The following is a 21,973-nucleotide window of genomic DNA, read 5'->3' on the forward strand; positions in this document are numbered from 1 at the left end:
CTCGTTATTCTAAGAAGATACCATACATATATAAAAACACTTTTACCGTCATCCGCCTCCAAAACATGACAGATCTTCACCTTCTCACCAAAATCTTTTGTAGTTTAAGTTTAGAACATTATCAGCCTTTAATCAAATTCGAAACTGAAGATTATGTCTATACATCCTTAAGAATCTCTTAATGAGGTTGAACAACGATGTCAGCGTCACCTATCATAGAAGTCTCGCCTTCATCGGGCTGTTAAAGTCTTGCTTTCTTTTAGGTACAGCATCAGACTTTATTTCCTCTGATACCTTCACGGCATTCGTCTTAAAAAGGCTCACCCTCTCGAAAGCCCTCTTACACAACTCTCACAGTACAGACCAAATTTAGTCCGATCTTCAATTAACTAACGTTATAGAAAAACGATTTCCTAAAGGGCATAATTTCTTCCAATAAAGCCTGCCTTGGTTTTCTGCACGCCATCTCCACACTTTAAACCACTGAGTAAGACGATTTTTCCAATTTTATTTCAAGACTTGAACTTAATCCGTCACAGGGTTTAGGTTCAGTATATTTGTGTTATTAATTGTGTTTCTTTTAGTGCTGAATTGTATTAATTACTTTAATTACTACTTACTATTTTGAAAAGTCTCAAACGTATCCCGGGAAGACTCGAAACAACCTGTTGAACATAGTACTGCATAGTAAGCAAGTAAGCAGTATTTCTTTAATGTCTAAAGAAAAGTTTTCTTTAGTAAGTAAACTAAACAAGCTTATTTAATTCATAAATTGTATACTTGATTAGTAAGAGTCTAGTATCTAGCTTATAGGCCAACTGTCTTTATATTTCATAATATAGATATTGCAGAGGAATGATCCTCTGCAAATTTCCTTATTAATATTATTTCTCTTTAGATACTATAAGCCCGGTTTATTTTATAATACCGTACATTGACTGCTTCAGTTCAATCAGTTCAATTTTTGTGCTGGTCACAAACCAGGTAAAACGGACGAAGGAAAGGAAGGAAATAATTATGACCGCCTTAAACAGATGACTGTGCACTTTCAAGATCTTTTGACTTTTAAACACCCAATCAACATCATGTTCAGTTTGTTTAATTATTTCCCGCTGTAATGATTTTCTAATGCAGCCCCCAGCGTAGACGGGCTGTTACACATTAACTTCATAACCACAACATTAACACAAACACACAACTTCAAAAGCTTAGAAACCTGTGTGTACTGTATTTTGTTTAAAAAACGTTTTATTTAAATCGCCTTTTCCCGAACCTACATTTTGTTAGGGATTTATCAGACATCCTGAATGTTGAATGTCTCAAGCTGAAGTTTCCAAATCAATCACCATACTCTTACGGTTGCAATACGGTTGTTATGGAAAAATAAATTAATTTAAATTAAAGGCAAGCCCGTTTCTGCCTCTTGTTTTTTTGGTCATGGGTTGAAAAACTGCGAGTTATGGAGAGCCCAGCGAGCAACAGACCATGAGACAGCTGAAGCAACACTCGCAGAGATGTTATCACTGAGCCTCATTAGGCCTGCTGGTGGAAATTGCTCAAGTGATACTGACCCGCCAGCGTTATCCACTGAGAAATAGCACGGAGACTTTCTTTTGAACCCTTGGGAGGGTCAAACAATAAACACTTCATAACATGCCGACATGTCCTCTAATGTCCGCACCTGACCATTGCTGTCACACAGCTCTGTGACCCACAGATAACTCGCTCCGAATTATTGATTACATCACCCAAATATCGCAGGCCAAAGTGACGTTGCGACTTGGGAAATGACCAAATACGTCCCTTCTTCGTTTACAACACTGAAATGTAGATTTTAAAGGATTTTCCAAGGTTCCACAATAGATATCAAATATATCTCAATTAAAGCTACTTTTAATACTCTGCTACTGTCACCCAAAACTATAATAATCAAGGTTACGATGGGCGAATCGTACTTAAGCTGATAAGAAAAAAAACTTATTTCCGTTTAAAGAATTATTCTACCGTTGATCACAGGGACATTTTCGGAACATATATTGACACACAAACCACATGACAAAAGTGGTAGTTCCACTACAGGGAAGTACATTTAAAACCCAAACCCAATGCGCTGTCGGAGTCTGGATCAAGCTACTCAGCCATGCTGTTGAAGACGATTCCTTGGTTATTATTAAGGTTACCTGAGATCGTCGGAATGAATTATTAGATCATAACAAGCACAACGGGCTAGATGGGTCCAACGGCCTCCACCTGTTGTAAATTTTCTTATATAAACAATTAGAATAAAAGTTACTAACGAAAGCCTATTCTACTAAGCAAGCATTGTTTTCAATTTTGTGAGATAACCTTGTCCAATGAGAGACTTAAAGTTAAATATTTCAAGAAAATACTTGTGTTGCGCCCATCTTTCTGCTTGCCTTCGAAGTTGACGTTCTTAGTTAAAAAAAAACTAAATTGAGCATTATGCTTTATGAACGCGTACTTTTCCACCGGTTTAGCGGTTATTAGGTCCTTGTTATCAGGGGTGTGGAGTATTTACGACCCTGAAGAAAAATGATTCCTTAACGAAAGCAGGAAAATATTGTCAGATTCCATCTAGTCCTGTCTCTTTCTAGCTAAAAATGACTCCAGTAAACTGGTCAACAGATATTTCAGAACAGTACAAATTACCTTATCATGTCATCACTAATTGCTAAACCCGCACTGCATTTTAATTGGTTAGTCATCTTCGCTACTATTAAAAAATTAAATTAAAAGGAAGCCAAAAAGTCGAGAATCTAGGCATTACAATTTGAAGATGTTAGTTCACTAAATTAATGTCCCATATATATTTATGAATGCTGTCCTGCAAATAAACATTTAAGTAATGTATGTATTGTTTACGTAATGTGTACTGAAAACTAAGACGTTGCAGAAATAACAGTAATATTGTAATACTACCTCGCATCACTGTACCAAAGAGTCTAGGACAGATAATGGACTGTTTCGTGACCTTGACCAATCGGAATTACTCATACGTTGTTTTTACGGTAACAGTAAGTTCACGAGGAAGGACGATAAAACATGTCTCTCTTTAAGAGGCTATTTTCTTCGTTGTAAAAGGCCTGTGGTACGCAGCTATTGAGCGCAGGTCCAGCGCCTTGGCAAGTGGCGTTTAGACTCACGAGTAGTTGTGTTTGTGAGCTTCACACCCCCTCTGCAGTGCTGTGGAGAGGGACAGAAGGAAATCGTGGAGCGGATTACGGAAGGGGTGGGGTGTGAGGGCGGAGAATGACGAAAGCGGGACACTGAAACGCCTTATATTTTAGTGCAAAACAGGAAAGTTGGGATTTTCTAAGTTATGTAATAGCCTTCATAGCAAACTTTAACTCAGATCAGTATCATCGGTCGCTTAAGAGGCGCAAATACCCGTGGAGAATAAAACAAAAGCCAATTGACCAATATTCAGTCTACATGTAGCAAAGGGCGGCACGATGGCACACTGGTTAGTATTGCTGCCTCGAAGCGCCGGGTCCTTGGGTTCAGTTCCTGGGTTGCTGTCTGCGTGGAGTTTGTACGTCCTCCACGTGTTTGCGTGGGTTTAGTTCCAGTGCTCCGATTTTCTCTTAAAGTCCACACATACGGTGGCTCCGCGGCTAAGGATCTGCGCCTGTGGCTGGAAGGTTGCTGGTTCTAAATCCCGTGGCCGGCAGAGGAATTCTACTCCGTTGGGAACCTGAGCAAGGTTCTTTACCCCTGCTGTTCCAGGTGTGCTGTGCAATGGCTGACCCTGTGCTCTGACCTGAAGCTTCTCTGTCTGTGTGTCTCATACAAAAAGACGAATTCCTTATGCAAGAAATTGTACGTGGTCAATAAAGTGATCTTATCTTATCTTATACTGGTAGGCAGAAGGTTGGCCTCTGTAAAAATGAGTCCTGGTGTGAGTGCGTGCATGTCTGTGTCTGTGTGTCTACTCTGCTCCGTCCATGCAGCACCCTGCCTCGCTCCTGTTTCAGGTCCGTCAACCCTGTTCTGGATAAGGGGATTCGACAAATAATGGATGTGTGGATATTGAATATAAAAATAAAAAGATGCATGACGTAATCTCTGGTTTAAAACATCCTAAAGTGTGCCTATTTGGAAGTCTGTCCCTTACCGAACCAGACTGGGATTCATTCAATATGTATGACAGACATGGATAGATTTAAACTCGTCTTTGACACAACAGCGTTGACGCCAAGTGAATATTCGTGAGGGGATGGTATTGTTCCGTAGTGACGGTTCCTGTTGTACTTCGCAGGGAATTTCCGTTTTATTTCACACGACTGTCACAAATTCCCATTGTAGCTAGACATACACTCTTGTTTTACGCTACTCCTAAACTGTACTTGTACAATATGTGTGTACTCAGGTGTACCGCGTCCCGTCCAGGGTGCAGTCTTGCCTGGCGCCCAGTGTTTCTGGGATACACTTCGGGCTCCATTCGGGATAAAATGAACGGATGGGAATGCCGCAATACGTCTCGACAGCCCAGAGAGCATGCGGGTCTGAGTCTGCATGGAAAAATCCAGAGAAGTTTTGAGAGAGGTGCAGCACTGCATCCGAGATGGATCACAACGACGGGATCCACTCAAGACGCCTCCTCAGCACAAATACGTCGAGCCTTCGACTGCATATGTGTACAGCCTTTTCTCTGAAGTCGCTAATTAATTAATGGTAAAACATGAAAGTAAGGATTCAACACCGTTAAAAAGGCGTCAGGAATTGCCAACAAGTAATAATAATTTAACTGAAGAACATCTGGAACATAAATCATCGGTATGCTTAACACGAATTACAGCATTTAACTGAATTAATTAAAGTGTGATGTTATTGCCAACAAAAGGCTACAATTGTTATTTTTATCAAGACAGGCGATTAACCGATTAATTTAGTAATCTCTGTTCTTCTGTGCCCAAAATTAACTAGTACGACTCGATTGTTCTCAACTGTCAATTCTTTAAAAACTACAGTTTAAAAGTAGCTCGTTTTTTTTCTCCGTGCTTTAAAGGTTTGATGAAAATGCCCTTTCGGTAGATGAACGATTTTCGTTTAGTAGAAGCTGGGAATTGGTGTGTGTACAAAATATTTCGCTATTAAATTGGACTGCATCTACGACATAGACGTGTAAATCCTTTGAGATACATTCACAGCTCGAACCGTTAGACAGCCCTGCCAGCTGGGTGAAATACGGCAAAGCAAAACAGAATTTGTTAAATGCCAACAGCACTAGTAATGGAAATAGTCTAGTCGTAGAAAACAACAATAGTAACTTGAAGGAATTAGTCTATTGAATAACGTCCTGTGTCCTTTGTGACCAGCTTGGACATCTCAGTACCACTGCAGGTTCCCTGATACCAAATTGTCATTTAGATGTACTACTTCTAATTTATTATTAATCAGGCAGATGCTTATATGCGACATTTGTGCCCATTTACGCAGCTGGGAATTTTACCAGAATATATGAAAATAATCTTATCATATAGTAGGTATCATACTTTATACCTAATTACATTTTATGTTAATATCCATTAATTCAAATTCCTTTATTCAGAAATACAACTTTAATTATTTGTAACGCCTTGGCTTGTGTAGTTAAATCGCAGTAGCCAAAGGATAACCTCCAGTAACTCAAAATGTAACTAAATTGCATTATTTATGCAAAACGAGTGCGGACATAACCTTCCTAAATAACCTCGAATGACTGAACTCCATACAAATCAACTCAAATATACGTCGCCTTTTCTTATCCTGTCTAGTTTTCTTTTTCATTTAAAGTCTTCTAATGTTGGAGACGATTGAAATAGGAAATCTACTTCTCTGACTGCAGTAAGATTATTTGTAATAGGCGGTGCCATCAAATCCCGCATTCAATTTCAGATCTGTCACCCTTAAGACAGACCATGTACTTTACAAGTGGCGTTAGTAATTGCGATTTATACGTCATTTCTGCTTTTGAAATACGTAAAACAAAGTCGAGCTTTTTCTCCATACCAAGTGCTTAATTTAGATATTATTCCTTCTCGCGTGAGCCGCCTCGAGCGCTACGAAGTCTCTGCAGAGGCTCCAGTCCGTCTTTCTAGGCGATCCATGTCTCCAGGTGCCCCTTCCAACCTTTCGGGCAGGTGTAGTTGTCCAATCAGATTGCCCCCGCCAGGTACCAGCGTGTTTCACTCAAATCCCAGCCGCTCGCGATCCTCAGTAGTCTCAGCCGAATCTATCGCACTTGGCCACAGCAGCACAGACAAGACGAATGGATACTCATCTCTCCTGTTGGTGTTTGGGATATTAGCTCTCCGTTGCGCCCTGACTGTACCGTCTTATTCTTTTTGTCTGTTTTCGTCTTCCTCCCACCCCTCCCCTTTTTGGATTGCAATAGTTTGGCGTACGGACACCCGACCGTTTTCGGACCTCACTCTGAACTGTCTCACCATGTTTCCGCCTGCAGCGAAGCGCTGTTTCACAATCGAGTCCTTGGTGGCCAAGGAAAGTCCTCTGACCGCCGAGGAACCCATCAGACCCACAGCTCTCAGCTACTCCAACCCAACAGATGCCTTCATGACGGGGTTCCAAGGCCAGGCGGGCAGGTCCCTGTACTCTGGTCCGGAGCTGGTCTTCCCCGAGACGGTGAACCACCCGTCTTTGACTGTGCACCCCCACCAGCTCGGGTCTTCGCATCTGCAGCACCCGCACTCGTTCTTCGGAACCCAGCACCGCGATCCCATTAACTTTTACCCTTGGGTTTTACGGAACCGATTTTTCGGACACAGATTTCAAGGTAAATGCTAAATGTGCAGAGCACTTTTCATTTTCGCGTGCAGCACGTTGTGCATGCGACCGCGAATAGGACCAGCAAACTTTCAGGAATTCGGCAAAATCGTAACGGAGTGAATATTTAGAATAAAAGCGCCTTCTCTAAATGCATTGTTATTTGATTTGCAGTCCCATAATTACCAGGCGGCAAGGAAAAGTCGCCTAACCGTCGCTGTCGGGCAGGGGGCTATGTTAATATGGCCTTGAGTGATGGTTTAGTATTGAGTCGGCATCGATAATGACACGTTATGTGACAGTAACAATTATGTTAACTGCAAAAGCGTAAATTTCTGTTGTGCGTGATTAAATTGATTTATAAAAGTATAATTAGCATGAAACATAAAACGTTTATCTCTCAGGTGTGTTGATAAACTTTGATACATGGGTTAAACTAATGTATCTAAAAGATCAATATAATTGATTCCTTGAAATTATTAATTGTGTCTAATTATTAATATATAACTAATAAGTGGATTAAATGATTGATATATCCACTTAGTCACGGCCCTGAAAGTATATTGACCTAACTAGAAACAATTTACTTTTACCATTAGAAATTAAACATTAGTGAATAATAAGCAATGAATCCGCATTATTTTAGCTTTATAAAATCATCTATAACAGCTTGTGTATATAACTACATGGTGTACATAACTGAGTACATGTGGAGAAAATAGACATGATACATGATACATACACATGATATGTCAAAATGAAATATTTTGAGTCGGAACACTTTCTAAAATATTTTTAGTTTGGATTTCTGTTGTTACACTTCATTAAATAAAATATATTCATTTGTTTATATATGATTACGGTAATATTTATGTATTTCTAATTCATGTACAATCATACTTCGGTGTAAATGTGACATATAGAGCATTTGGTTAAAAACATACGAGTTCGAAGTACAAATAAAACAGTGAGCAGATGCTTGGTAACTCTTGCTTCAAAAGTTGATAATCCTACAACTAATAATTGCAGCTGTAAAACTAAATAAAACAATATTGCCAACACTGGATGTAATTCGGCTACCACAGATTTGTAAATTAAGCAGTTCGTGTAAGAAAGTTAAACTATGTTAAAGGAGTAAAGGAAATATACTTCAAATTTCCACAGATTAACGTACTTCAAAACATAGCGACATTAAAGAGTGCTTCTTTTTTTACCAACTCTTTTACTCGATTCATTTTTATTTAAGGCTCTGTTTGTTCCTCTGGTGTTTGTGCAAGTGCCCGGCTTTTGGAAGCCTGTAAGAGTATTCTTCTCCTGAAGCGCTGCTCCTTCTCATTACAGAGTTCAGAATGCAAATCCTCATCAGGCATTCCTTTCAATGAACTCCACCGAGTGAAGGGAGCGGGGCTGAGGGGGGGAAAGCGTGGAGAAAAAGAATAAAAAAGATCATCAAAGGATGCCTTTGTCCTTGGAGGGAAGAGAAAGATTAAGTTATCTTCTCGACAGCAAATTTTCTCGCTTTGCTCCCGGCGACGCCTGCACAGGCAACGGGCTCGTGTACCTCAGATAGCTGAAATTGTTCTGTGTCACTGGCGGTGCTGAGACCAGCCGATTACTGGAAAACGGCGATCAGCAAGCGGGCATCAGCCTCGCCTTCCTCCCGGCACGCTGACGGCCTCCTGCCTGTGAAATTACCCCCTCGCCGTTTACACAATTTTGCTTTGTTTTTGCGCGTGCGATAAGGAGTTCTACACCATTATTTGAATAGCAAAAAGCTCACGGATAGTGCCACGGTTATAAGAAACATCGCAGTGTAGTTTGTTACACTCTAATGAATTATTTCAACGCATCACAGTACAAAATCATCAACACACGTCTGTGTCGAAACAATAAAGGAGTTGTAGATCTGTCGTGCGGGGAATATATCCTCAAAACTGTGATGTTTCCGTTTTAATACGAGGCTGTGTTGTTGGCGATAGTTTTTTTTTTTGGCGGGGTTCGGGGCTAAACCCGTAATTTACAATTACTGTAGGTGTATTGAGTTTTTGGAACTTTTGAAAGTATCTTGTGTTTCAGAGTGTGCACAAACGCAATTAAACAAGTTAACACATTTTTGCAATGCTCTTCATCGTCCTGTTGAATAATAATAGTCTTTAGCCTGCATTGCAAAATAAATGGGTTTACTATAATTTTTGTGTGACTACAGTCCAGTAAGAGCTGTTCTGATAACAACATTTATTTCGCAGTTATGAATGAAAAATAAAACACTAGTTAAAATCTTAATGACATTTCTCGTTAGAAGTAAAAATCGATTGACCTCGCCAAAGACCCATAAAAAGAACACCATCTAAAATAAATTTAACCGCGAATGTAAGTGTAGGCTTTTAGCAACCTACAAAATAGTTTTCTTTCAGTTGCCTTGATGGAATGTTCTGATGTAATTCAAACACGGAGATGGGCATGAGAGAAATGTTTGCAGATTCTGAGATTCCAATAATTAATTGCTAAAGTAGTTATGATAATATCCGATTTCTAAATGTTCTTTGAATTTCATGTCTTTCAAGAAGAACAATGCTTATTTAGATTGTTAGTGGTTTTCACAATATGTACGCCTGTCTACAGAACTGGGTTACCCCTGTTATTTTATTATCTGAGGCTACACGGGCCATTCAGGACAATGAGGCCTTGTCAATTAACCTTTCAGACGGCAGATTGTCAAAACTGGTTGAACAAATTGTGTTGTTTGCAGGTGAAGAAAGCAGCTGCAGATATAGCCTGAAGTCAGTGCTATTCAGTAGTGTATGGCCTGACTGGGGCTTCTTCACAACTCTTGAGAAAAATCAGTTCAGATTTAACAGACAGATTCTCTGTCCCTTCCCCAACAATTCAGCTTTGTCTAGGTAACTCGCAATCTTCTATTTTTACTTTAAGTTTAAGGGCTGAAGGGACCAGTTCTCTAATTCGTTAAACAGTCATTAACAAAGAGAACTGATGTCTTTGAACACGACTATCTTATACAAAAGTAAATTGTATTAGAAAATAACCAGATGTAACCGACTTCAAGCGCTTACAGTACGGTTAGGCCTGCGGTTCGTTTGCGACCATTCGTAAATCCATACACTAAAAGAACCAGGCATATATTATCAACAGTTAAAGATTTTGTTAAAGTTGTGGGAACGTTTTTAAAAATAAACAACGTAAAAGCGCTGGGTTTTACTGAATACTATATTGGCATTGAATGAGCCTCCGCCCACAGCCAATTTAAAATAGTAGATACTGTGTTATTTTTAATTACAGGGAACCTACTTGTGGCCGAATTGGTGCGGAACCGTACAGTGTTCGCTTGTTTTATATTTTTTTTTGAAAAAAGAATTGTAATTTCCCTCGGGAGGAATTAAACCAGATGTCAGAAGAAATACAACCGCTCGGTTGCAACAGGAGCGTCGCAAAGATTCTAATGTCCCAGCGCAGACACACGACTGCCCGGATAATTGGCCACAATTGTCTACCCGTGAAGTCAATTTGTAAAGGAAATGTTTTCTTTGTCAGTGATGGCTGAGCCTGTCTTCCAGTCTTCCAGTCCCGTGAGACGATTTTGTAATAAACATCAGCTCTCTTTTGTTTGTTTTTTCCCTCCACGTTTTGAAGAGTAGTTTTCTCCTGAAGACTCTGATTTAGCAGGTCACCTGGTGTCCCGAAGAAAGGTTCCTCTCCTAGCAGTTTTATACAGAATGCAGAGCTCTTGACAATACACCCGGAAGTTAATGTTTTCCAATTGTCCCTTAATTTTAACATACAGTCTTTTAATAACGTATGTCATATGTATTTTGCACAGTTTGAAGCTAAAAGCCTGAACTTGATGGACGACGGCTGTATCTGTATTTTCATACATTGATACAATGGAAGGGTAAACGCATGTTTACAAATAGAGATTGCACGAAACTATTTGCATGGAAACTATCGTTGACTAAGGGCGGGAAATTTATTTTGAAATCATTGACGGTTCTTGGATATATACAGTTTATATAACAACAGCAGTGGTTGTATTTTGTTGATGTTATCTTAAGTTCAATTATTCAATATCGGGCTTTGAAGCTGCTTGTTTGGTTTGCTATCCGGGATGCCTTCTGTCTAGTGTAATCGAAGTGGTATTTTTAATGTTAAAACGTGTCTTCATAATACAAGATTTGCGGTTGGTTCCCTTGTACTTCTGGAAAAAAAGACGGTACAATTTAGTTACGATAAATTGAATACTATAAATAATCATTTCGTTATAATCTGTGAATTAGTTTTTGCTACGTCATTTAATTATAACAACCTTAATTATATATATAGCGCCTTTCGCGGTAGAAAACTGTAATATATTAAGAGAATGTTGATCGTTTTAGAGAGCACAGAGTGTAGCTGAATAATGATGATGATGATGATGATGATGAGTGACTAGTTAAGACAGAAAACAGTTTAATTCCAGCTCTTCTTCGGATGCGTGATTAAATCTGTTCTCAGATCGCTGTCCCATTACAAGACGGGTTAATAGGATTTTCCACATGGTCACCGCGGGGGATTCTGTCAGGCCCCGTACTGCAGATCAGAACTGCGAGCACTGCAGCTACGACCTGTCGTGTTGTTGTTTGTGCTCTATGCGATTAGTATCCCGTTCCGCACAGTTTCAAGAAAAGCCTTAAGACACACCAGGCAGTTTCTCAGGCAGGCAGTCCTCAGTGATATAACTAATGAAATTACAAAGTTCACAAATAAGGAAATTTTGAGGAAAGAATGGTTAAATTATGATTATACATACAGAAATCTCATGCACTTTAAATACATGACGGATTTAATTAGGGGGCTCACATGGGTTTCGTAGAATGTTTCGACCGAACTACACAAATTGGGGGTTAAGAGTCGAGCTCTTAGAGTTGTCGGCGACTTTAATCTGCTCCGGATGACATCCCGTGATTGACTACAGGGTGAGGAGGAGGACGACGACGAACCTCATCCAGAATCCTCACATTTCACTACAGGGTCCATAGCCCGAGTCCTTCTGTTTTCTGCTGCTTTCCTTAATCGCAAACAAATGGCAGGAATGAAAAATCCGTTTCCGTTTACGGGAGAAATGCAAAATGAAATGAATGAATCGAAAATGATGCAAAATTAATATAAATCGGATTGTTCGAAAGTTTATTTGGATTTGTATCCATATCGCGGTTATTCAAATTCACCGTCTAAAGCGCCAAGACCAACACAAAATCAAAAGGCGGATTTGTGCGTTAAGGTGAGGCATGAGTGCGTGAATTAGCAAGGGGCCTCGGCTTGTTTTAGAAAAGTAACTCACCTCAGCCAAACTTCATTTGATGAAGATATTATAATCGTCGTTTTTGGTAGTTATTTTTACAACTAGAGAATTTCAAGATATTATAAAGCAGCACAAAAGACAGTTGAAAACAAACGAAGATAATTGTGGAATAATAAAATTAATTATTATTGTTGCCTGTTCCGTCTTTATTATACGCGCTATTCCCATTTTTTTGGCTTTAATTAGTAAAAAGCTTCTCAGCCGTGCATAAAAAGCCATACACGGATAGGTACCGGCTGTGTAAAGAAGGCTAATTTTCATCAAGGAATGGGACAAGAGGAAAAAGAGCCACAAAGCGGTTAAACACACAGGGGTACACAAGGGTCACTTCCTTTCAATCTGGTAACCCCGGGGAGGTAATAATCCCGGGATAATTAGGAGTCTATCCGTGCGGCGCTGAGACCGTTTCTAGTAGATTAAACTCCAATAGAGCGCCTCGCCTGCGCGCACAAAGTCCGTGGGAGTTTCGTGAGACGGTCTCTGACTCGCCCTGTGATTGTGTTCCCAGGAAATGATGTTTCCCAGGACGGGCTGTTGCTGCACGGCCCCTTCGCCAGGAAACCCAAACGGATCCGGACCGCCTTTTCCCCGTCTCAGCTCCTGCGGCTAGAGAGAGCCTTCGAGAAGAACCATTATGTGGTGGGGGCCGAGAGGAAGCAGCTAGCCAACAGCCTCAGCCTCTCCGAAACCCAGGTAATCCTGGTCATTCCGGTCAACAGCCATTAATAACATTGGAACAAGTAATAGGTTTATTCCATGCTGAAAAGAGAAGAAAGAAAACACAACGTTTCGGCTGTGGAGCCTTCTCCGGGTGTGAAAAACACGAAACGTTGTGTTTTTCTTTCTCTTTTCGGCATGGAATAAACCTATTACTTGTTCCTCTGCAGCCTACGCATGTTGACGCAGCTACCCACCTGAACTACTAATAAAAATGGTCTGTAGTGTTTTTCCCAAAGCACTTGTCGTGATCGCAAAGTTGTGTGTGTTTTCACATAAGAATCTATACGACAACCGATCAAAACATTTAACTTCAGGTCAGGCTGCAACTAAACTTCGACCCTGTATCAATGACAAATTGCACGGCTGCGGGGCTGTGTGATTAATAGACGTCCTTTAGGTAAAGACTCCAGGTAGTTACATATCCCCACCAAAGCACATGTTCCTAATTTGCGATAGGTGGGGAGATTGGCATTTTCATAGGTTAAGATGTTTCAAGTAGTTTGTGAATTATTTATAGAGAGACATGGGTCCATTTCTGTCAGGGTTCTGAAACTGCTTGGAGCCATTCGCAATCTGTTCATCCAGGGCGTGCGAATAAAAATCCGAGCCGACCAGCGCAAAATCACCTCGGAACAAAAAAGCGTCGAGAGAGCGCCCTTTTTCAGGGCTTGCCCCATCAGCAAAGACACCAAGGCCCGGGGCAGTTTGCGTGCAAACATAGGCGCTATTCTGGAATCCGTGCGAAGTTCTTCCTCCGCCACCTCACCATCATCGCCAAGGGATCTCCAAGGAAGAACATTGTACACGTAATGATGAAAAAAATATTAGCGGCAACTACACATCACATCACAACTACAGATAGCACAACTGGCGAGATTGTACACATTTCAAATAGTTGAGATAATTCCACTGTGTTCATCTCTTCGTCGTCGAAATGATGTATTTAAAAATTAACACAAGCTAGTCGATTTTTCTCAAATGTATATTAAACGAAATCCAATTAGTAAAATAGTTAATAATAAAATCGTGTTTATTGTATGCATTTGGTTTTCAAGTATCAGACGACTGAATTCTATAATAGTTATATAATATACTGGTCTCTTTTATTGAGTTTTATTGGAATTTAATTGATGAGGAAATCAACCGAGGAAATCATTGTTTTTATATCATAAGAATTAATTTTAAAATGAAACCACTCTACATGAACGATGGGCATAATAATAAAAACCTAAACGTGCGAAACGTCTCAAATTGCTTAATTCATTAAATCATTACACCAACAGCGTACTAGCAGATGGATCTTTATTCGGCGTAAGTGGGGTCTTATTCCGTAAGCAACCGTTAATGCACTGCTGTTATTGCCAGCTACAATCTAACTTTCTCACTGTTTCCTCTGGACACTTTTGTGAACTGGAATTAGTTTTGTACATCAAAACGACAAACATTTCCTTGTGATATGTACGTCATTTCCTCCGTGTAGACGCTAAAGTAACGAGTGAGAATTAGAATCGATTAGGGGATACATACTCAAAGAAAAAAGAAAAATACAAGCTCAATGTTTAAGTGATGAAGAATATATCTGGGAACACCGACACAAATTCACAAATATTTGTTCTGATGAAAGAAAGATCACTTTTCGACGAGAAGTGCGCTGAAGTTGGCTGGTGCTAAAATTATGTCGACCAATATGTTCAGACATGTTGTTTGCTTCCTGGTTTCAGCCAACAGGTCAGCAGGATCAGGGTCTGTGAATTCACTTCTATACCTGTCCAGAGAGTCTCTAGGGAACGTGGCTCGTTATTACGCTACTTGAGCAAATTTCAGCAGACGTATTTTAAAAATACTGTTGCTATTCACATATAATCAAGTATAGACTTTAGATATCATTGAAGTACAGCCATGTTTTCGTTATGCACAGTTTAGAATCACAAATCGTGCGAGAAACAAACTTGCCTCAAAGCGTTCCTTTAAACAGATAAATAGAATTAACGATCGCATTTGTTCATAAGTACCATTAATCCATAGGCCAAATACTGACTTTGTCAAAGTGAGAACATGTTGCATAATCCTGAGGGTCTGATCATTAACAGCATGGCTGGATCATAGAAATAGGGTTATCAGACCACTCTGTTTTTAATACTTGTTGTTAATAATAGAAATATGTTCATTGTTGTTTTATGACTTATCCTCTTCCTGCTGTGCAGATTCTCACAACCTAAATATTAGAGCCCAAATACTGGGCAATATGCTGTGGTGGTGGTCAGTACTGGTGCCTCACAGCCCCTGGGTCCCTGCACTCATGTGGACTTTCTCCAGGCATGCCAGTTTCCTCCCACCCCTCATAAACTTGCTAGGTGAATAGGTGTTTCAGAATGGCCTGTCTGTATGTGACCCCAACATTGGGCTGAATTCCCATCCAGCGGAGGAGACCAGATTGTATCCTGTGCCTCCAGAATAGGCTCTGGGCAATCAGTGAAGAATCACTGGAGCTATTAAGAGTACTTTGAATGGATGTGAGTGAAAGAAGATCTTTCTTTCCTTACAGACAAGGCACAGGGTTCACAAGGAATATAAATATACCCATGACCTGAAGACCTGGAACAATTTAGTGATTCATTTAAGATATTGAGCAATTCAGGGGGTCCAACCATCAGGATGCACTTTGGTTTTATATCACCAGCTTTTTCCAGATCATTTGGATGATATTGCCTCTGCAACCCACATGAGGTGAACAGGCTACGATCTGAGCAAGCCGTGGTCTTGACCATGAGTTTGATAAGTAGCCAGCAGATGGCGTGCTGTATTTTGGCTCAGTATAACCACCTTGCACTGTAAGAGGTGCTGTGTTTCCCAGCTATCAGCTAGAGTTTCTGTCCAAACCAATTATGGGAGAGAACTGTAGTGCTCAGCCTCTTATTTAGGGAAGTCAGATAAAAGTAACAAGGGTAATAATACACTTATTGCAGTAGCTTTTCAAGCTGCTTTTGTCCAGGAAAATATTTCCTATCAGTTTTTCAAAGTGTAAAATATAAATTGTAGTAGTTCAGGTGGGTAGCTGCGTCAGCATGCGTAGGCTGCAAAGGAACAAGTAATAGGTTTATTCCATGCTGAAAAAAGAAGAAAGAGAACACAACGTTTCGGCCGTGGAGCCTTCTTCAGGTGTCAAAATATAAATTGTGCAAAATATAAAATATAAATATTTTTAATATTCAAAATATAAGTTGTGCAAATCTAGAAGACATGTTAGACTCACACAAAGCACTACATTTCAAGCATATAGGCTGTATATAATGCAGGATATTTTAAGCAAAGTGATATTGCATACTTGATTAATTATTTCAATGCTGTAAGTGCCATCTATGTTCATGATATTTTCCAACAAAACTGAACAATAATTCTAAAAATGTTACTGCTGGATTGTCTAAGGAGCTCTGAGAGAACTCAGAACAACTTTCTGTCTGCTATGGCAGTTTGACAGTTGTGTTAAAATTGGACAATATTTTCAGTTCCAGAAAGTTATTGTCAGCTGACAAAATCCCAAACCAAAGTTTCTTTTCACTGGATTTCACTGATACTGAAGACCTGAGCACTAATGTTGCTGTATAAATGTGTCTGTACTGTTTCTCCTGCTAGTACGTTGGCAAATTGGCTCAAGATCATCACAAGCTTACCTACATATTTTCCTGCAAACAGCACACAACTCTTGACCTGTTAGCTCCTTCCATGCTTTTTCTTTGAGATGAACACTTCCACAGTTTTCCCAGTCATTCATGAACATGCCTGCCTATACTTAACTGTGTTAGTGAAAGGCTTCAGGCTGCCACTCCACCCACTGCGCCATCTTCTCAAAGACAACTTTCAACTGTTTCTTTTGATGCAGTGAGATCTGATGTAGGAAAGGAAGCTGATTATGAAAGGACCAGTATTGCACCCTCAAACAATCAGTCTACATCATGCTGTTGTTTCCTTCTGCCTTCCTCAGTCACTTTTAATTGTACTCAGTCCTGGTACAGCCGAGCTCAAGGGGGAGTACCAGTTTTTCTGGGTGTGTTGCTGGAGATCCAAACTCCTTGTTGCAATCTCCCACACATACCGTCTTCCTAGATTTTCATCTCTCCCAGCTCTCTCCTGAACTCTCTCCACTGCAGGGGGCACTATTTTTTTGAGAGTAAGTTAAAATACCTGAAAGAGTTTTCCATATTTTCCTTAAAGAAATGGATTTTGTCGTCATAAACTGCAGTCTGTTTTTTTATGTCTGTGATTATCACTGGTGCCCCATATGAGCAAATAATATGACATATATATATACTAGATATCCCCTTTATACTTTTGGGGAAATGAAAACTCTACATCTCTTGGGTTTCTGAGTGGACCTGAAGTGTCAGACAGACATTTTCATGCACCATTTGCAGTAAGCGATGTCATAAATCCAGTTTGTTCCCCTAGAAGGACTGAGCCAAGACTGAGGGTCCCTGGTGCGTGAGTGAGCCCTCTCACCCTCCTGTCCTCCTCTTTCCCCAGGTGAAGGTGTGGTTCCAGAACAGGAGGACCAAGTACAAGCGCCAGAAGCTGGAGGAGGAGGGCCCAGAGTGCCAGCAGAAGAAGAAGGGCACCCATCACATCAACAGGTGGAGAATCGCCACCAAACAGGCCAGCTCTGAGGACATTGACGTCACGTCCGACGACTAGCCCCTGCTCTCACTTCCTGCCGGCAGCACTCTATTTATTATGTCATATTATTAGATATAAAGAGATATATTGAAGAACACAAGCAATGGCAGAATCTGTCATTTGCAGAGGTTTTAAGCTCATTTTGTTTAATGAACTGGAGAGGATTTTCTCCGTATGGGAAAAGATGGACTTGGGAACACAGCAGAGCTCTCTTGGATGAAGCAAGAAGGTGTGGACTGCTAGAATACTGACATTTAAGACAGGGGGAGTTTTGTGTGTCTTGTTCTTTTCCGCTTTGCATAGGTAACTGTGCAGCACCTTGTACATTCACAGCCAATCTGCAGTAAATCCCTGCAAGCTGTTCGGGTCCATCCAGACTTATACTGAAAATCCACTCAAGAGAAAGACATCCCATGCTCCTTCTTCTCCACAGCCTTCACCCGTCTGCCCTTGATGTCTGTCTAGAAAGAATCCTCCTGTGTGTGTGTCAAATGTCCAGTGCTTGTCAAGAGAAGTCCCTGGGTGGCGCACAGACAACAGGGTCTTTGCAGTGTTGGCATTTAGATTTTGTCCTTGGAGTTGGGGGGAGTCCATGGTCTTTGCAAGGAAGCTGCCATTTTGCACAAATGTTTTATAAACCCAAACATCTTGTATAAAATGAATCCCAGTAAACTAGCTGTTAAGAAGAAGGAGGTGCTGAGTGCTCTTCATCGATCGTCAGGCTGTGGCTGCTGTGTGCGATTTACACATCTCTGCCTGGACTAAAGGATTGACAGTAATGCCTTTTCGTGGTTACTCTGACCTAACAGATTGAGAGAGAACTTTATATTTATTTCCCTTTCTTTCTGTGCGGAGCTTGGTGTAGGTTTAGGCACTGCTGTGGGTTTGCAGTGATGTCCCAGTTTGCAGGTTATGAGCAGCAAAAAAACATGAGCTGCTCAAGCCCATATGGACACACACTCTGACTGGAAGTCAGAACATCAGAAACGTCTGCAAATCGGAGGAGTCATTTGGCCCATCTTGCTTGTCTGGTAATTTAGTAGCCAAGTGAATATAAAATTTCATCCTGCAGTTTCTAAAAGGTGCCCAGGTTTGGACCTCAACCACATAGCTTCCACTGGTGTTCCAGACACCCACTACTCTTTGAGTAAGGAAGGCCAGAGCTCAGACTCATGATGCCTCATTTTACTCACTACTGAATGCAGCATGAAGTAATGACAGTGAAGGCAATTCTGGTTCTAATCAGTAGATACACTTTTTAATATACTTGTGCATGCATAGGAATCTTAGAGTAGTAGTTGCAATGCAGTAGTTGTAATTAATTATGCATATGCAAATTATCTAGCTATTTGACCATTTACAACATGACAGGAGATGGAACTTATAACTTTTTATTCTATCTTTATTCACTTCCCAGTAGAAAGCTAAAGTTTGCAGCCAAAGATAACTCTTTCTTCCTTGTTAAGACTCATTGGTGCAACACAGTTAACTATACAGTATGTAATTGCACAGAGACCCATGCCGACAGTGGAATTCGAGTGACTACAGCGATACAAACCCATCACAAGTGTCCACAGCTCCTTCACTGACTTGAGCTGAATGTCCAGCTAGAATTCCCCTAGCCTGGCCCTTGTCTTTCTGCAGAGCAGGAGCTCCAGGGTGACAGTGCCTGGATTCTGCCTTCCCACCTCCCAACCTCAGTGGGAAACACTACCTGCCCCCGCCAGCCTCAGTGAGCCACAACACCTACCCCCTCCCATGGGTGCCTCCTCATCAGGACAGAATCTTTCAGTTCACCTGACACTGCATTTGAACTAGACCATTGTCTTCAGCCATGTTTTGTTCCATCCATGAAGACAATGACTGCACAGCAGACCAGAGCTGTAGGTTCTTTATAGTGTTTCCGGACAAAAGCCTGGTCTTGCCACCAGGATAGTGAGAGAGACCTTTTTGCTTTCTCCTTTCTTGTTCGTATCCAGTGACTTCATCTGTCTTTCCAAGTCAGTATTGGAAGTGTCAGATATTGAACATAGCTTTCAAATGCAACTGCTGGAATACATTTTCCATGTAGCTCAGGATAGAGGCTATTTTATTTAATTTATAAAGCTCTGGTTAGCAGTTGGGTTAGACTAACACCGTGCGCACTGATTCCAGATGCCCTGGAATTCATATTTTAGCCAGTTGAACGGTGTAGGGTGGGGATATTTGGTGTAGTTCTTCTATCCATATAACCTGCCACTGTTTTCAGCACCTCTCCATGAAAGGTCGCAGTTTGGCGTATAAGAGACAGACAACGACTGCTTTCTCATTCTGAACGCAGTTAGAAGCTGCTGCCACTGTGTTAAGCTGCGTTTCCAGAGAGCTGCCCACCATGCTTTCTCTGAAATAGCCTGCAGCACAGATTCCAGGCCATGAGATTCCAATACACAGTGAGCGGAGCTCTCTGTCTTTAAAACATCTCATTCCTCTCTATCCCTATTGATAATTAATGTCCTCGGCGCTGCGGTGACTCACACTCACAACGGGGGCAAACTCAGGATTCTTTAGAAAAAAACTAAAGTGGTTTTCTCTAAAAAGGAGAACATTTGAATGAATATTGAAATGCTCTTAAATTTCAACTTCAGACATAAGTACTAATGATCTCCATCTCCCAGCAATGATATTCACCAATTTACTAATAAACTGCACTTATCTGACAAGGTTTGCTGAATGCTCATTCATCCCAGTAAGTACTAATTAGCAATTCTAGTCAACTAGCCAGTTTGAGATACAGGTGTGAATGCTTATTTTTACAATTCTGTACACTTCTGGAGTGGCAGAATTAAGTATTCACGCCCTATATCTTAAACTAGCTGTTTGACTATTAAACCTCCTATTACAGGTGTTAGTGTCTGAGCTCTGACCTTCTGAAGCTCTAGCAGTGATTTAAGACTTTCCAACACCTCAGTGGTGACCAGTAAGAGAATACCTGGGCCGAGCAATGAACATATTAGACTAAAGGAAACAAAAAAGAGAAAATTGAGTTTTCCCGGTTCCCAGCACTGCCAGAGACTGATCCAAGAATCAAAAGACACAGCTTGCATCATTAACGAACTACAACCCCATTGAGCAAGACAGGCTGAATGGCTTTCTCTTGTTTGGAGTTTTTAACCTCTCTTCATGCTGACAGTTACAGCAGAGTGATGTGTGTAAATAGATACACTTCTATCAATTTAAAGTGGAATTAAATTGTATCTCATAGAACGGTTATGAACATTAGTAAACATCCCTGTTTCTGTGATGATTAAAAGGTTCATACTGATTTATTTTTAACTGAAAAATTCAGTTTGTTCCTCTCTTGTTAAATGTAATGAATACATTTTTTTTATCAACATCACATTTGTTCTCAGAAATAAAAGCCCAAACCGTGCTTCCAGTCTTGGGTGCAGGTGTCCTGCCAGGTGAATCTGACCCTGGAGCCCATCAGCTGGCTAGTAGGGTAACATCCTGTAGCCTGAGTGGCTTTTCATCTGCAGGCGGAGCAAAACAAGAATCAATTTCATAAAAAAGGCATTTTGTTTTCTTAGAATTTAAGGCAAATCTTGAAATGTGGGGCCTGATCACTTTTATTATTATTCTTCATAGGAATTATTAACATATCTGAGTTGCTTGTTCCATACTTCCACAACCCTCTGTGTAAACGTGCCACCTGTTCTCAGTTTTAAACAAGCTTTCACATAGTTTCCACTAGTGTCCTCTAGTTCATGTTTTACTGTTTGTTCTGAAAAGTCCTCTGGGTTGACCATCAGTGCCGGTGAGGATTTTGAATACCGTACTTGGTGCAGGTCCTCTTGTAGTCTTCACTGTTCAGGCCCAAAATGCAGTGCAGGACATTTCCTCACAGTTCACTTTGCACAAACCCTTCTCTGTATGAAGGAATGATTGGGAATGCAGTAGGAACGCCCAACTCCTTCCATTCAGTTTCCACACAGCAAACATCTCTTCAGACACTCTTCTGTCGCGCTGTCTTTACTGCACTGATGCTAGATTCACATATCTCCAATTGTGGCATACAGGGAGAGGTGTTGGTGTGTTTTACACAGCAAAGTTATAAAACACTGAGGCATACCCTGTTATAGCATACTGTGAATTAAAACACCTTCAGCTGCTGGTTGAAGTTGGACTTGAGTTAAAAAAACTCTTACTGTAGACTGGTTGAGCCTGCTGTGACTTACTGTACCTAATGCTGTGGCTCTTGAGACCAACAGTGTGTCTGGACTCCAGCTTCCAGCCTGCATACTTTACCTCTCACAGTTTGTACACTGGCCCCAAGATGCCAGAATTAAAGATGGGCCACTTTCTAAAATTGATAATCATAATACTTTATACATTCAAATTTCATCAGTCACGTTTTTTGTTAGAACAAGCATTCTCAAATATGGAAAGATAATTTAAAACAACATT

The 21,973-nt window shown here is 40.6% G+C and overlaps 1 protein-coding gene across 1 annotated transcript; it reads left to right on the top strand.

The window, feature by feature from the left end:
• Positions 1-6,072: 6,072 nt before the first annotated feature.
• emx1 (empty spiracles homeobox 1) lies at positions 6,073-20,937 on the top strand. Its single transcript, XM_088632752.1, has 3 exons — positions 6,073-6,796; positions 12,648-12,832; positions 17,381-20,937. The coding sequence occupies exons 1-3, from the start codon at positions 6,109-6,111 to the stop codon at positions 17,546-17,548; spliced, it is 1,041 nt and encodes a 346-aa protein (XP_088488878.1). The 5' UTR covers positions 6,073-6,108; the 3' UTR covers positions 17,549-20,937.
• Positions 20,938-21,973: the final 1,036 nt, after the last annotated feature.

Source organism: Lepisosteus platostomus, chromosome 1 (genome assembly GCF_059453375.1).
Source record: "Lepisosteus platostomus isolate fLepPlt1 chromosome 1, fLepPlt1.hap1, whole genome shotgun sequence".
NCBI lineage: Eukaryota > Metazoa > Chordata > Actinopteri > Semionotiformes > Lepisosteidae > Lepisosteus > Lepisosteus platostomus.

Bases quoted from the DNA above. Each gene is read 5' to 3' on its own strand.
- emx1 (XM_088632752.1), top strand. From the start codon at position 6,109: ATGTCTCCAGGTGCCCCTTCCAACCTTTCGGGCAGGTGTAGTTGTCCA. The intron at 6,797-12,647 runs GTAAATGCTAAA...TTGTGTTCCCAG, and splicing joins TTTCGGACACAGATTTCAAG to GAAATGATGTTTCCCAGGAC. The intron at 12,833-17,380 runs GTAATCCTGGTC...CTCTTTCCCCAG, and splicing joins TCAGCCTCTCCGAAACCCAG to GTGAAGGTGTGGTTCCAGAA.